Source organism: Suricata suricatta, chromosome 15 (genome assembly GCF_006229205.1).
Source record: "Suricata suricatta isolate VVHF042 chromosome 15, meerkat_22Aug2017_6uvM2_HiC, whole genome shotgun sequence".
NCBI classification, from domain to species: domain Eukaryota; kingdom Metazoa; phylum Chordata; class Mammalia; order Carnivora; family Herpestidae; genus Suricata; species Suricata suricatta.
In genome coordinates, this window is record NC_043714.1 from 5,915,077 (window position 1) to 5,931,041 (window position 15,965).

The 15,965-nt window shown below is 39.1% G+C and overlaps 1 protein-coding gene across 4 annotated transcripts in view; it reads right to left on the reverse strand.

Annotated features, from left to right (window-relative positions):
* Nucleotides 1-15,965, reverse strand: part of TCEA1 (transcription elongation factor A1) — a 47,470-nt gene that overhangs the window by 17,320 nt on the left and 14,185 nt on the right. For 3 of the 4 annotated variants that reach the window (XM_029923628.1, XM_029923630.1, XM_029923631.1), the window contains 6 exons: nucleotides 13,786-13,891; nucleotides 8,368-8,455; nucleotides 5,270-5,415; nucleotides 3,906-3,962; nucleotides 3,420-3,574; nucleotides 1,189-1,335 (listed from right to left, as the gene is read on the reverse strand). In XM_029923628.1, coding sequence (XP_029779488.1) covers nucleotides 1,189-1,335; nucleotides 3,420-3,574; nucleotides 3,906-3,962; nucleotides 5,270-5,415; nucleotides 8,368-8,455; nucleotides 13,786-13,891 — 699 coding nt within the window. The remainder of the gene's footprint in view (nucleotides 1-1,188; nucleotides 1,336-3,419; nucleotides 3,575-3,905; nucleotides 3,963-5,269; nucleotides 5,416-8,367; nucleotides 8,456-13,785; nucleotides 13,892-15,965) is intronic. The other variant, XM_029923629.1, reaches the window with a different exon arrangement.

The following is a 15,965-nucleotide window of genomic DNA, read 5'->3' on the forward strand; positions in this document are numbered from 1 at the left end:
GATTAACGACAGTTTGATAAGCCATTTTCACACAGACAACGAAAATAACCATTATGTGGCTCTTTTCACAGTTCTTTTGTTCAAGAACCAAAAAGAGTAGTCACATTATATCTGAAGATACGAGTCATCAATATGTTGCAGAAAAGGAATCGGTATCTGGAAAGCAGTTAAGGTAAAAGCACTCATGCTCCAAGTGAAGAAGAATAAAGAACTTTCCTTAAATTATATGATCCTGCCAAATAAAAAGAATCATAACCTGATTATATACTAATCAATAATCAACTGCTCAGCTCTTAGAAAAAGAATATGGCCATTTTATTAAATCCTATAATGTGTTTTATTAATTTTATTGGATTGATATAGCTTTCACAGTAACAATTTCCATGAAAGTATAAATATATCAACTTATTTTGAATTGACTGGGATCTGTTAGTATGAAGAAAGCATTCTTGGAGTGCTTGGGTGGCTCAGGTGGTTGAGCGTCTGACTCCTGACTTCGGCTCAGGTCATGATCTCACAGTCCTGAGACCCAGTCCCGTCAGGCTCCGCAGAGCGTGGAGATGGCTTCGGATTCTCCCTCCCTCCCTCCCTCTCTCTCCCTCTCCACGCTGCTCGTGTGCACACATGCTGTCTCTCAAAAAAATTGTTTTAAAAAAAGCATTCTTACACTGAAGAGATCACATCTCCTCCTGAGAAATACCAATGTACTGGAAACTATCTTTACTATTTGTTTTGAAACAAGAGTTGCAAACACTCTATTTGGTTATTTTTAATTGAATTATAATTGGCATACAATATTGTTATAGGTCTCAACTGTACAATGGTGGTTAGGTATTTTTATAATTATGAAATGATCTTAATAGGTCTCGTTACCCTCCGTCACCACACAAAGTTATTACATTAGTGACTATATTCTTTATGCTGTAGATTATCACATCCTTGTGACTTATTTTATAACTGGAAGTTTGTACCTCTTCACCCCTTCACCTTCTTCATGCACCCCTCCACCGCTCTTCTCCAACAATCACGTTTGTTCTGTGTATCTGAGTGTTTCGAACATTTCCGCTTTATCTATTTCTGCATGTAAGTGAAGCCATACAGTTATTTGTCTTTCTGTCTTACCTGACTTGGCAGAATACCTTCAAGCACTCTTAATATGAAAATAAGAACCTATAAGCGATCACAAACCTGTGTGTAAGTACAATTCTTCTTTTTACATTTGCCGCACGTAAATAAGTCAGTCTGGGTTCCACCCGTCTTGGCCATCTGATGCTCTCTGATGGCTTCTTTGGTCAAGTTTTTCCGCATCTCTTTGAGTTCATCACTAGCCATTTCCTGTCAAGGAGGCGGAGATACCACTCAGTTACAGCGTCTTCTATGTGCATCCTGAGTGCTCTGTATGTTCAGTTAGCTTCATGATAATAGAACAAAAACCAACTTAAGTTTTAAAAGTGAAGAATTAGTGTTTTTTCTCATAGAGCTCTTAAAGAGTTTGCCCCCTTTTAAAATTTCTTCAAATACTTATTAAGTTTATATGTGAAAATGAGATTTACTGTTTCAAGGTCTATACATAATAATCCTGTAGCAAGGAGGACCTTTAGTATCCAGATTACAGTCTCTCCCATCGCCCTTCCAAAAAGGAACCAGGGACCTTTAGAGGAGTCTTTGGTTCCCATTTTGAGACAAGAGATGCACAGGACACGCCAGGGTCATCATTCTGTCCAGAAAAACACAGAAGCTACCAAAGACTTTTGTGCTGGAGTCGTATGGACAGAGGGGCAAACATGAAGGAGGGCCCATTAGCCAAGGATGAGACAATTCCTTCAGCTACTAAAGTGCAGAACCAGTCCCAGTGGATAAATAAAAATGTCACAAAGCCATGATGATACTGAAAACAGAGAGGACAGGCATGCAAAACAGAAACAAGAGCCCCCACTGGCAGTTACCAGGGCACCAACTCCTCATTCTGATAACTTTTAACTAAAGGGCTACACTTCCCTGCCTTTCCTACCCAAACCAAAAGGGTAGTAAGTGCCTGAGCTTATAAGGGACAGTTCTTCTTTGTCAAAGAAATCTAGCTAAAAATGTGAAGGGAAAGACAAAACCTTAGAAGTCACTACTTTGCAACTCCTCATACAATAACCACATTGGGCAAGGAACGTCAGTGGATGAACATGTCGGGTGAAAGGTCAGAAGAGAACTTTACAATGGAGGAAGTGGACTGTCCACGTCCAAACCCACTGACCGACCTCAGCATGCTAACAGTCTAGAGCAATAAGAAGCAAAAAGTGCCAATTACAAAGTGTTTATATGGAGAAAATGGCTGAATTTGTATGTTATCAAGCCTACAGAACTAGTTTCTAATTTACAGAAAATAGAGAGGACAGAAAACTTAAATAACATCATGAGGGAGAAAAAGACCATTCATACCGTGGGACACAGAAGAAATAAACTGGTTTCCTCAACAGGTCAGTGTCGTGAAGGAAAAAAAGGGGGCAAGGGTAAGCGAAGAGACTGCTATGGATTTAACTACATACATACATACAAAATCTCTAGAGACCAAACTAAAGGTAGTATGCAGACCTGGCTCCTGATACAAGGTCAGGTACAATTAGGAAAATATGAATACATCTTAGGAATTATTGTTAGCTTTGTTGGATGTAGTGATGACAATGTAGTTATGTAAGAAAGTTATCATATTTTTAAAGGTTATCTCTCTCAGATTTATGAAGTAAAAGGATATAATATCTCAAGGGAAAAGAATAAAAAAGAAAAAAGGATAGATGAAAAGGGTGACAAATTCTTGAAAATACTTGAAGTTTGGATGATTGATGTATAGAGAATTATTACACTGTGGTCTCTAAAGTTTTAAGTCATCTTAATGAGGTTTTTTAAAAGATGAATTTTAAAAATACAACACTTTTTATTAGCTATACAAACTCGTTCTCTTGGATACATAATAAAATAATGAGACCGGCTGTGTCTATACAGAGCAGGCTCTGAATTCTGTCTTCTCCATCATTCCCCACAATGTAAGGAATAGTCAATACGATGTGACCACTTTTATGGGGTTTAACCATGAAAAGAACTCAGAGGTTACAAAGTCTGCCGGCAATTAGATATTCAAATCTTCAATTCCACATGAACCCAAAGTTAAGTAAAAACACTTTTGTTTTTAGACAACAATTTAAGGTAATCAACCAAAGATCACAGTCCAGTTGTGTAAGGAACAAAGTATTGATACCAACTGATTCAATTGCCTTATGTATTTGTCTAGTACATTACACATATAAATATTTCAGAATAGCTAATAATAATTTATAAATGTAGTATTTATATAGTACTTCATGATTCAGACAGACTTTTCACTTGGCATCATGTAATCACATCATGGAAACATTATATTCTCATATACTCACCTCTGCTGTCATTCTAGCAAATAAGTCAGGGGGAATATTTCCACACAGTACGTTTTTCCTTAAATTTGGATTCTTAGCATCTTTAAGATTCGATATCCTACTTCGTACTCTATTTTTGTATTTCATGTCTGTATTCCTTATTTCTTGATATATAGGTATGAAGCCGTTAAGGAAAAAAACGTTAATTATAAAAGTATTTTTCCCCCTAGTTTACCAAGATAAGAATTCCTGAAATTTCTAAGCAGTTCTCCAAAAATGTTTCCCATTTAGATTAAGCTAACAAGACAGTGCTTCTACCTCTTTTCTTGACCTGGAATAACAAGAAAACAAGAATAAAATGACAGGGATGGCCCTATCCTTTCCCAGCAAAATAATACAATCAAGACAGAAACTGAAAAATGAAACTAAATTCTATCCAGGAAGCAAAAAACAGTTAATCTATATCAGACCATTTAAAACAATCACGAATATACACACAAAGGATATCTTCCTCAATTTGAGATCCTAATTCTTCCTCATCTGCTCCAATGGCGACGTAGTCATCTAAACAGGCACAAAGAATCGTCAAGAGTAAGTGATTATGACATATTAGAAGAAAATTTCAATAGACAGTAACTTAAACTGCATTCCTAGTTCTTCAGACCCATTGCCCTCATAAAGAATCCTTGGTGTTTAGTTTCATTAGGACTCAGTCCCTTTCCTGCCCGCTACACTCCTCTCCTGGGTTCACCTAACATCCACAGTGCTCCTGCAATGAGGACTCCTTACCCCTCAGGAGTGGGGAAGGAAGTGATCAAGTCCATCAATTCTGGTGGCTCCAGCAGAGAGTAGAGAAAGTTACAGAAAGAACTGTCTTGTCTCCTGTGACTCAGGCTTCAATGCAAAGAAACCATTCATTTCATCTGCCAATCACATATATGGACACACTCAGAAGACTCCTATGTAAATATTCAAACAGATAGAAGGAAATAAAAAGAAACTAGGAAGAAAAAAGAAAAAATATATAAAGAAACAGGGAATCAAAATAGAAAAGGCAGAGTAAGGAGAAAAACAGGTCATACTAACAAAAAAGAAAAAGAATGACTTTGTATAAGATGATAAATATCCCTATATGTAAAACGTAAAAGTTAAAATTTTATATAAGAATGAATAACTTCAAATGAAGTTAAGGCTCCCATATATATATATAAATCAAGATCTCTCTCCCACTTAAAAAAAAAAGGTAGAAAATGGAATTACAAATCTACAACTTAAATACTACATTTCATACTAACATTTAAGAACAGGATCCAAAGACAGTATCATGAACACTCAATCTGGGACAGGGTAATTCTAGTTGTCCCTGAACAACACAGGAGTTAGGGACCCCAACACCCCATGCAGTAGAAAATCCCCTGTAACCTGACTCCCCCAAAACTTAGTAATAGCCTACTGTTGACCAAAAGCCTTACCAATAATAACATAAACCACACATATTTTATATGTTAAATGTATTATAGACTACATCCTCATAATAAAGTAAGCTAAGAAAAAGAAAATGCTATTAAGAAAATCATGAGGAAAACACACTTATAGCACTGTGCTGGTTTTGCTGGAAAACTCTGCATTATGAGCGAACCTGCGCAGCACAAGCACTGTTCAAAGGCCCGCATACTGGGCTGGTGAGACGTGGGCAGACGTGGGGAAGCCCCCTCAGTTACGTAAACACAGGGCACTCCCGTCCGTGAGAAGGACTCGCCCTGGGAACCAGGCAGTGGGGCACCCCGCGCCCGGACCTGTCTGCCAGCACGCGGCCGCAGTCTGACGGGGCAAGCGGGGTACAGGGCCACAAAGGGGCCCACGACACTCACCTCCCGTCCGCAGAGCCGCCGCCAGCATCTCCCTGCACTTTAAGCGGACCGAGTCCGAAGTGCTCGGTGCCCGAGGGAAAGACGACACATAAGTATCTCGAGCATCCGCCTCCTCCTTTCTGCTGCCCGCGTTGCCACTGGAACTACTAAAATACACACGGGCACGTACACCAAAGAGAGATCAGGAAAAAGTCTCTTAAAGTAACCACATTACTATTTAAAAATAAAATTTTTTCATCTAAACAAATGATGCAGTATTCGGTGACAGAGGAAAACAAAAATGGCGTGCATATAGATTTCTAAAAAGTTAAAATTTTATTAAATCTGAGACTCATTTCATGTTTTTTAAAATCAACTAAACATTTACCTTGAACTTTTTAAAACTTAGTATTTTTGATAACTGAGAAAACACCCATTACAGCTCAATACAATAAATGAAAAGCAAGGATTCTGGTTCTACAAGGGGACGAGGGAATGATACCAAAGAGTACACAGCTCCAGAGCCAAACTAGAGGGAAAAACAGTATTTGAAAAACCTTGTTCCAATGAGACAACCAAAGAGGTTGATATTTAAAACACTCCCTTCAGGATAAAACACATGTGTAGTGAGAAATGCATTGCAAGAATATAAAAACGTCTCTTTAATTTCTCCCTAGAAACATCAACCCAATCAGGACAGCTTACCAGTTTTTAAGTCGACCCAATCATCTCAACTACTGCTGATTCATTTCTTAGATTCTCAATAAAATATTTTCTGCAGGACTTTAAGTATTTTTAAACTTTTTAAGTTTATTCATTTGTTTTTGAGAGAGAGCGAGTGCACGTACGAGCAAGGGAGGGGCAGAGAGAGGGAGACAGAGAATCACAAGCACGTCATGGGATCAAGCCCCATTGTGTCGGGCTCCATGCTGAGTGTGGAGCCAGCTTGAGATTCTCATTCTCTCCCTCTGCCCCTCTCCCCTGCTCTAAACTAAAAACTTAAAAATAAACAACAGGGAACAGGGTGGCTCAGCTGGTTAAGCATCTGACTTCGGCTCAGGTCATGATCGCAAGGTTCGTGGGTTCAAGCCTGACATCGGGTTCACTGCTGTCAGCCTGTCAGCACAGAGCCTGGAGCCTGCTGCAGACTGTGTCTCCCTCTCCCTCTCTCTGCCCCTCCCCCTGCTCACGCTCTGTCTCTCTCTCAAAAATAAATGTTAAAAAAACTTTTTTAAGTAAATAAATAAAACTGCAGACACAGATGACAGCGGGCAGCCCAGTGCTTCTGCACCCTTCTACGTGTAACCATCTCCTAGGGGAGAGTGTGTGTGTGAGTACGCACGCGTGGGTGGACGGACATATTTCACGTGTAACACCAGGCTTTTGTCAACAGGCTCCATCCCCAAACTTCAATTACACAAGACAGACAAAGACACACTAAGAACTTATTCCTACTTCAATATCTATTTAAAATTATCTGCCTATACTTTTATATTTTATATTCAAGGCATTCAGTCAGTGACTTTGAATGTAACACAACTGAAAGCATTTGATAAAATTTTCATAAATTATGGCCTATACTTTTCAAAAATGTTTAGGTCATGAAAGACAGTGACAGACTGAAGAATCACTCCAGATTAAAGGAGACCAGAGGTGATAGCTAAATGCAGTATGTGATTGTAGATGATATTTTGGAAAAATCTTTTTCCTCTGGAATAAGGGGAAAACTGCTAAAATATGAGTAAGTCCTATAGGTTAGAGAAAAGTACTGCATTAATCCTAACTTCCAGACATTGAGACCTGCACTGTGAATAGATGTGAGAAAATGTCCTGTTCCTAAGAAACAGGCACTGATGTACTTAGGGATATAAAGGACTCCTATTTGGTTCAAAATAAATTATTCATGTGTCTTGAACACATACACAACCATAAATGTAAGCATATACACACACACTGGCAATTGGGAACTCTCTGTACTATTCTTACAAATTTTTAAAAGTCAAACTATCTCAAAGAGTCAGAAAACACTAAATGAATTTTATTAATAACCGATGTTTAATCCTATCTTTAGCTTACCTCTTTTAGCATCAAGTTTAGTCAGTCTAATGCATAAAATAACAGTGTATGGGATATTAGTCACTGTTATAGAACAAATGAAGGGTACATTATCACTTTGGGGAAAAATACTAAGAAATAAATGAAATTAAAATAAGTAGCCTAAAACTTAGGTGCATCAGATCACTTGAATAGCTTGTTAAAAACACAGTTCTGGGCCCACCACCAGAACTTCAGGGTAAAGCCCCAGATTTTCCTTTGCAAACAAGTTGCTGGGGGCCCCCACCCCCTAGGGACCATCTTTGAGAACTACTGCTCTAAATCAAAGTCAAGTGTTAAAACCCAAGCTTCCCAAGAACAGAGAAACTGTATCTAACCTACAAGTCATTTCACCTACTACATCAACATGCTGGGTATTACATGGTTCATTATATGTAACAGTAAAGAATAAATGCAAAGGTCTCACAAGAGGGAAGAACCCTTTTTCAGTTCTTATGACAGCTAAATTGGGAAGGAAAAAAGCATAAAAAGAGAATTAGATCCAGGTACTCCCCTGCCTCCCAAAAATCTAAAAATGGAATGTGGTAAATAAAGGAAGTAACCACTTGAATCTTTTTTTTTCTTTTCTTTAAAGTAGGCTCCACGTCTAGTGTAGAGCCCAAAAAGGGGCCTGAACTCACAACGCTGAGATCAAGGCCTGCGCTGAGATCAAGAGTCAGATGCTTAACCCGCTGAGCTCCCTAGAAGCCTTAATCAGTACCTGCACTATCAATTCTAGTGGTGCCACCCCAAAGACTCCATTCAATTAAGCTTGTTGAATACAATGTAAATAATTTCTCATTTATGTAATGTCTTCTGTAAGTCTCTTAAATTTCCAGGAAAATCCTGTAAGAAATCTTAGAAGAGTCTATTTGGCTATATATGATATGCATTTACTAATTCCATTTAACTAGAAAATAGAAAGAGGATTACAGACATGGGACCGTAAGTAAGACAAAATACGACCTTGGATGCAGTTAGAACTATGACTTCCAACAGAAATGAACTTCCATTAAGTGACATACCTTTCTTCTCTTGCTTCAGGGCTATTCTGTGATGTAACTGCAGTATCTTTTTTCTTTTCTTCAGGGTCTTTATCTGTTGATGGTCCATCTAAAAATTATGAAATCCCTCATCAGTTGTTAGCATTTGTTTAAAAAAAAAATTACAGAGGCACCTGGGTAGCTCAGTCTTAAGTGTCCAACTTTGGCTCAGGTCATGATCTCACAGTTCACGGGTTCGAGCCCCGCGTCAGGCTCTGTGCTGACAGCTCAGAGCCTGGAGCCTGCTTCAGATTCTGTGTCTCCCTCTCTCTCTGTCCCTTCCCAAAATGAATAAACATTAAAAAAAATTTTTAAAGGAACTACTGCATATTATCAGGCTATTATTTATGCAACAACAAAAAAACAAAAATCCTAAAGTTTCAACAGTAAATAAAGTTTATATAAGCTATTCTATTAACATATGTACTTGGGTATTTTTCACAATGCATTGCTTAGTCAGCATTCCCAAAAAAACCCTCCCTCATTTGGTGGGAAGCACAATGCCAGTGGGAACCTAAAATAGAGAAAAATGTACTTAAAAATAAAATCTTTAAAAAATTATTAGATGGAGAAAAATATACAGAACCGAGGAAAGGAAACAATATGGAAATGATACGAGCACTATCATTTTAAAAATGAAGTGGCGGGCACCTGGATGGCTCAGCTGGACAGGCTTCCTACTCTTGATCTGGGCTCAGAAAAGCTCACGGTTTGGGAGTCTGAACCCCGTGTAGGGCTCCACACTGACAGTGCGGAACCTGCTTGGGATTCCCTCTCTCCCTCTCTCTGCCCCTTCCCCACGCTCTCTCTCTCTCTCTCCTTCTCTCCCTCAAAATAACATTTAAGAGTTTTAAAAATAAAAGTACAAAAGTATATGTAGCAATATTATTTTAACAATTTTTCATAAGTCAAAAAGTAAATTATTTCAGAGGCAGTAAACAAAGAACATTTTCATAGAAAAGACTTTAGGATTAGTAAGGCCTATCTAACGCTTCCTCTATCTTAAATAATCTGTAAAGTAACACCAAGTACACGAGCTGGTGTTAAAAAACAAAAAGAGGTAAGAGATGTAAAGTAGGTTGGACCAGTGCAATCGCTTACCAATGAAAAGAAACATACACGTCTAAATCAACCAGAGGCCTTCTGAAGATGGGCTCAGAAATGCTCAGATCTACCGCACCAAGTATCCCACCCAGCTATCTGCGTTTTGATCCCTACATAATAAGAGATACGTAAATACCTCACTTCTCCCTCCTGCTCTGCACAAGATACTAAAGAACACACAGTAGGACCACTCAGATGACCTTTAAGCAATCCTTATGCTTAAGGCCCCACCTTGGACCTACTCCATCCCAATCTCCGGCACAGAGGCCTGAGCACCAAAATCGTTGAAAAGTTCCCCAGATGACTCTCATGTGCTCATCTGGATGGGGTTGACTGATAAAGAAAATGATGCAAATCACAATTCTAGAACCTATCTTGTTAACATTAGGGTTACCAATTCTGAAATATATATAATTCAGGTCCCCTATGACAGAGTGTTTATTTTCAGATACTATTTTTATTGCCCTCTTTTATTTTTTTTAAATTTTTTATGTTTTTCATTTATTTTTGAGAGACAGAGAGAGACAGCGTGAGCAGGGGAGGGTCAGAGAGAGAGGGAGATACAGAATCTGAAGCAGGCTGCAGGCTCTGAGCTGTCAGCACAGAGCCCGATGCGGGGCTCAAACCCACGAGCTGTGAGATCATGCCCTCAGCTGAAGCCAGACACTTAACCGACTGAGCCACCCAGGCGCCCCTATTTTTATTTTTTTAATTGAGAGAAAGAGAGAGAATGAGAATGAGTGAATCTTAAGCAGGCTCCAAACTCAGTGCAGGGTCCAACACAGGGTGGAATCCCACAAACCTGGGATCATGACCTGTGCCAAAATCAAGAGTAGGATGCTCAAATGACTGAGCCACCCAGGCGCCACATTCTTACCCCTTTTTTTCTCTCTAAAGTTCACGTGAAAGGCTCCAAAACCTAAAGATGGTATAGCACCATGAGGTAGAAGACAACATTAATAAAGACATTACACAACAAGGACTAAGGGAGTGGGAAGCATCTGAAAGGTAGTGTAACAAGGCAGCGCTCCCTAACAGAGACTGGGCGCCGGCACACGACCCCGCACACCACTCCAGCAACGTGAACTGGTGCGATCCCGGGAGGAGGCCAGGCGGTGAGCGCAGTCCTACTGCCTGACCACGGTGCCGTGGGCCTACGTATCTACGGCGCCCGCCGTGGGCAAGAAAGCAGGCGCAGAGAGAAGCGCTCCGCTCCGGATGGAGACTGACCGCAGCCCACACCTCACGACCAGTCCAACTGTGCACAGAATGCTTCATCTCTCAGTGTCTGCATCCCCATCAGAAAACGGGAAATCCAATGGCACCTTTGTAGACTGGGCTGCTGGGAAGGTTAAATGCATTCACACAGGTCGATGCTTGACATATCTAAGTATTTAAAACTGTGCTACCGGGGAGCATTTGTGGTAAATCTTCTAGAAATCTAGTTAATAATCTAAAGAAAAAGCTTTAGGCAGGAAGATATTCATCAAGACATTATTTATAATAGCTATACAAGTTAAAAAAAAAACACATATCTAACAGGTAAGAAATTAAAGCATAATCACCCAGTGGATTATTCTGAAGCCAATAAAAATGAATTAATGATGATAGAAAAATACAATTTCTATCATTAAAAAAGGCAATACAAGTATACATACAGCATAAAACGAATTATAGCTGAAGCAAAATCTATACACCAGGAGAAAAAAAAGATAAGAAATGCAACAAGATATTAACTGATGGTTGTATTTAAATACAGACTTGAGATTTCTTTTCCTCCTCCAACTCTCCAAATTTTATCGAATGAACATGAAAATCTTTTAAAGTAAAAAAAAGTTGGGGTGCCTGGGTGGCTCAGTCGGTTAAGCCTCCGACTTCGGCTCAGGTCAGATCTCACGTTCGTGGGTTCGAGCCCCGCATCGGGCTCTGTGCTAACAGCTAGCTCAGAACCTGGAGCCTGTTTCCGGTTCTGTGTCTCCTTCTCTCTCTGCGCCTCCCCCTCTCATGCTCTGTCTCTCTCTGTATCAAAAATAAATAAAACATTAAAAAAAAATTAAAAAAAAAATAAAGTACAAAAAAGTTTTTAAAAGAGAACTTGTAATGAGATCAGATACCTCCAATAAGTATAAAAAAGTAAAACTTCTTTAAATGAAGCTTAAGGAAATAGAACTACAATGCCCCACAAAATGTAAACCATCTTTACAGAAATATAAACACATGTATATGGCTCTCAGTCAGTGCCTATGGCAAATTTTACTTTGGAATATGGAATTCAACTCAAAATTTAAATTAATTATAAACACAAAGTTTCAGGTTGTCTTTAAAGACTAGATTACTTTTAAAAAGCTTTTTATTTTGAAATAATCTGAAGCTTGCACAAATGTTTTAAGAATGGTACAAGAAACTACTCAGATTCCCCAAATGTTAATGTCTGGCACACTTGCTTCCTCATTCATTCATTGCCTCCTACAGATACAGAAACCTGTATTGTGTGTACACGTGTGCACATCATTGTGCGCACACAGAGTTCTTTGAACTATTTGACAATAAGTAGCAAATATGCTCCTTAATCCCAAAACACTTCATTATGTATTCCCTAAGGAATAATAATTCATTTGTATAAGCACAGTAAATAAATAAATTTAACAAGGATACAATACTGTTTACTTACCTATAGATGTTACAAAAGTTCTGTTAATTATCCCAATTTACATTTTAGTCCCTAGTTTCCAAGATCTTAGAGGTAGTAAGGATTTTTGTTATGACTATTGCTGTCTTTGAAACTGTAAAAGGTTCTGCTTTTTCTATTTTTCTTTTCCACATAAGGCTAATAACTGCATGGAGAGAAGGCTGATTCCAGGGCTGGGGCAGGGAAGGGACAGGAGCCCAACACATTTTTTGGTTCCAGAATATAAAAAAGTGATCAAGAAAACTGAAGGGGTTGTTGAAAGGGCACGGGAGCCAGTCTGAATGGGTGCCCACTGGTCAAATTTGGGATAATGAAAATATCAAAATAAATACGAATAGTAATGGACTATAACAGGAATCCATGTGTCCACATTAACAGCAAAATAACTGGGAAGTAAAAGGAGGGTTCTTTCTTATAGTAGAATGCTGACTTAGAAATATTGAAGAAAATTGCAATTTTGCAACTATCACAATGAAAGGTGGTTTGGGCAAAAATCAGTGAATACTAAACGGGGGATGGGGGGAAATCTGATGAGAACCAAGGCAGTTTCAGGGTCTTAGAGTGTCTCTCACAGAATACTCTTAGACAAGAGGAAAAGCAATAAACTACATAATATATGCCTTGACTGGGTCATCAAAATGAACGCCAGCATCCTCAATGCCTCTGGGGGCAACACCCCAAGAAGGACAGCACACACTTAGACAGCATCCCAACTCTGGATGCACAGCCTGATCTGCCCATGAGAAAGTAAAGGTAAAGCCCCAATCAGGAACACGCTGTTAAAAATAAAGTGAGACGAGTGCCTGTATTCTTCAAACTGTCAATGTTATAAATAGCATAAGAAGGCTTAAGAACTATTCCAGAGCAGGAGACTAGATTATGGGATCCTGGACTAGATCTTGTTCTGAAAGAAGAAAAAAGCTCTAAAGGACACACCACTGGGACACATGACAAACTGGAACCTGCACTGCAGACTGCTGTACCAATGTTGATTTCCTGAGTTTCCTATATTATGATTACAGAAGAAAATTACCTTGTTCCAAGGAAACACACACTTAAGTAGGAAAGGGTAAGCATGACAGACGCAACCTACTCTCCAATGGTTCAGAAAATATAATTTGTATGTGTGTGAGTGTATACATACAGAGAATAATTTGTAAGTGTGACTGTATACATACAGACTAATTTGTACCTGTGTGAGTGTATATATACAGAGAAAGACAGAAATAATGCAGAACAAGTATGACAAATATTAAAAATTAATGGATCTAGAAAAAGGATACATGTGAGTTATTCTTATTATTTTTGTAAACTTTCTATAAGTTAGAAAATTATTTCAAAAACCTTTTTTAAATGTATGACAACTTTCTCCATGGAGGAAAAGTTTCTTCTTAAAGAAGCAATCCAGTTATAAGTTTTAAAAAACAAAAAAAGCTAAATTTGACTAGTTTAAAAAGCAAAACCCTCCAAGAAGTCAAACTGACAAACTTCCCACGTAACAGAAGGCACTGGTTTCAGTACCTCTATATTTATAAACAGCAAAAAACGCAAACACCAAATGTCAGAATGAGCCAGAGCACAAATGCATAAGGGAAGTTCAATCATACCTAATAACTTTTTCCAGGATTTGATGAGAGACTTGGCTAAAGAAGTAACTTCTTCATCTGTACTCTGCTTGCGAATAGCATTGACTGACATTCCAATTCTTGTGGACTGCAAGGCAATGACAAAAAATTTGTATACGCTATTTCATTTCAGACAATTTTGTGCTTCATTCTGTTCTTTCCCATGTTCCTGTATCCACGGTAGAAGAGAAGAAAACCTCAGTTATTTGAATTCTTATAATAATATACTATAGAACAAGATGCATGCATCTCCAGATCAAACCCTGGGCTCATCGAGGTGATTGTCACAGAGATCTGCAGGCAGAGGCGCTGAGCTGCTGCCGTCAAACAGCTGGTTACCTGGCAAGATGACATCAGTCTTTCCACACCCCTTACGGCAAGAGTAAACTCTACAATGTTTGCATTTGTAGAGAAGGCATGCTGCAGCAACCGTGACTAACACAGGCGCTGCTCTGCTTCTAAATGTTCTATATGGATTCCTTCACAGATCACCTGCTGCAGCTTTAATGAGGAAACTCAAACAAATATTAGTTTAAAAGTGGTCTATTGTTTTTTGGTTTGTTTTTGGGCCCAAACCAGCATATAATTACAGACATTAGAATGGACTTCACAAGTGGGCCACCTGGGTGGCTCCGTCCGTTAGGCACCTCACTCTTGATACCAGCTCACGTCATGATCTCACGGCTCGTAGGATTGAGCCCCACACTGGGCTCTGCACTGACAGTGCAGTGCCTGCTCGGGAATCTGTCTCTCCCTCTCTCTCTGCCCCTTCCCCCATGTGCTCGCTCTCTCCCTCTATTCAAAATAAACATTTTTAAAAAATGGACTTCACAGAATACAGTAATATATCATATGGTAATATTATGTACCCACGATTATGCATTCATATTCATCAATCTTCCTGACAACCATTTATTTATTTATTTATTTATTTATTTATTTATTTATTTATTTATTTATTTAAAGTGGACTTTATGCCCAATGTGGGGCTTGCCCTCACAACCCTGAGATCACCAGCCACCTACTTCACGGACCGAGCCAGCCACACACCCCTTCCTAACAACCCTTTAAATGTATCACTATCCCTACTGCTCAAAGAACACAAAAGCTATGACAGGCCAATTAAGGATGATAAGTAAAAAATGGTAAATTATTTAGTAAGTTCAGGTTGTTAGTAGATGATCTTTCAAGAAATATGGTCAATGGAAGAAAAAAACAACAAAAGGAATTGTTAGTGGTAAAAAAAAAAGCAGGAACGCCTGCTGTAAACTTTAAGGTAGAGTAATAAATGGGTACTTCCAGATTCCTGCTAAATTATTCAAACCTCTCAACAAAGAGGACAGAAATTCTGTTCAAGAACTGAAAATACGTGTGTGGCTAGGACGACCTAGGCTGTATCACTGGAAAGGAAGCTGTGCAAGGCAGATAAGGTTCCGAGGCAGAAAGATAAAGGGGACTCCACGATTCTAAAATCCTAAAATGGTTTGGGATTAATGTTTGGGGAGGGTTGCCCCCCAAAAAAGTGGTTTATCACTCTGATTAAGTGTTCACAGACCTTTTTTGGTGAAATACTTTCAGAACTTTAGAACTTTTTGAACTTTTCTAAAACACTTCAATATAAAAAACTCTCCAGAAGCCAGTTCCTGGGCCAGATGGCATAGTCTACAGCTGTGTGGACCCAGAGCAGTCCTACTGGCCACAGCTAAGGGCCTAGAAGCCAGGCCTGCGCTTACAGCCCAGTACTGAGTGTCAGGTCTGCGCTCCCGATCCTGGTGCCTTTGGCACTCCTCCTCCGGCACCCAGGCACAGCTCTTCCTTACCCCCACCCCACCCACCCAGACAAAATCTAGTTTTGGAATGAGTGGGAGAATCATATTTGTTACTAATATAGTTCTGAAGCTTGGGGTTCACACAGACTGGCAAAGAAATGGAGCTCTAAGAGGCAGCCAGAGGCAAGCAAAAGTACAAGAACAGCTTACGCATATCATGTACTTCGGGTGCTTGCGTTTTAATTATCATAGGATGTTTTCATCACTACAGAGGAATCTGTAACAAACATAATTCTCTAAGAAAGAGACTATCCAGTCAACATAATAAGAAATGAGGCTGCTGAGGTAGAGTGAAAAAGATTTGGATAGGTTTTTTTCCCTCCTTTTAAAGAC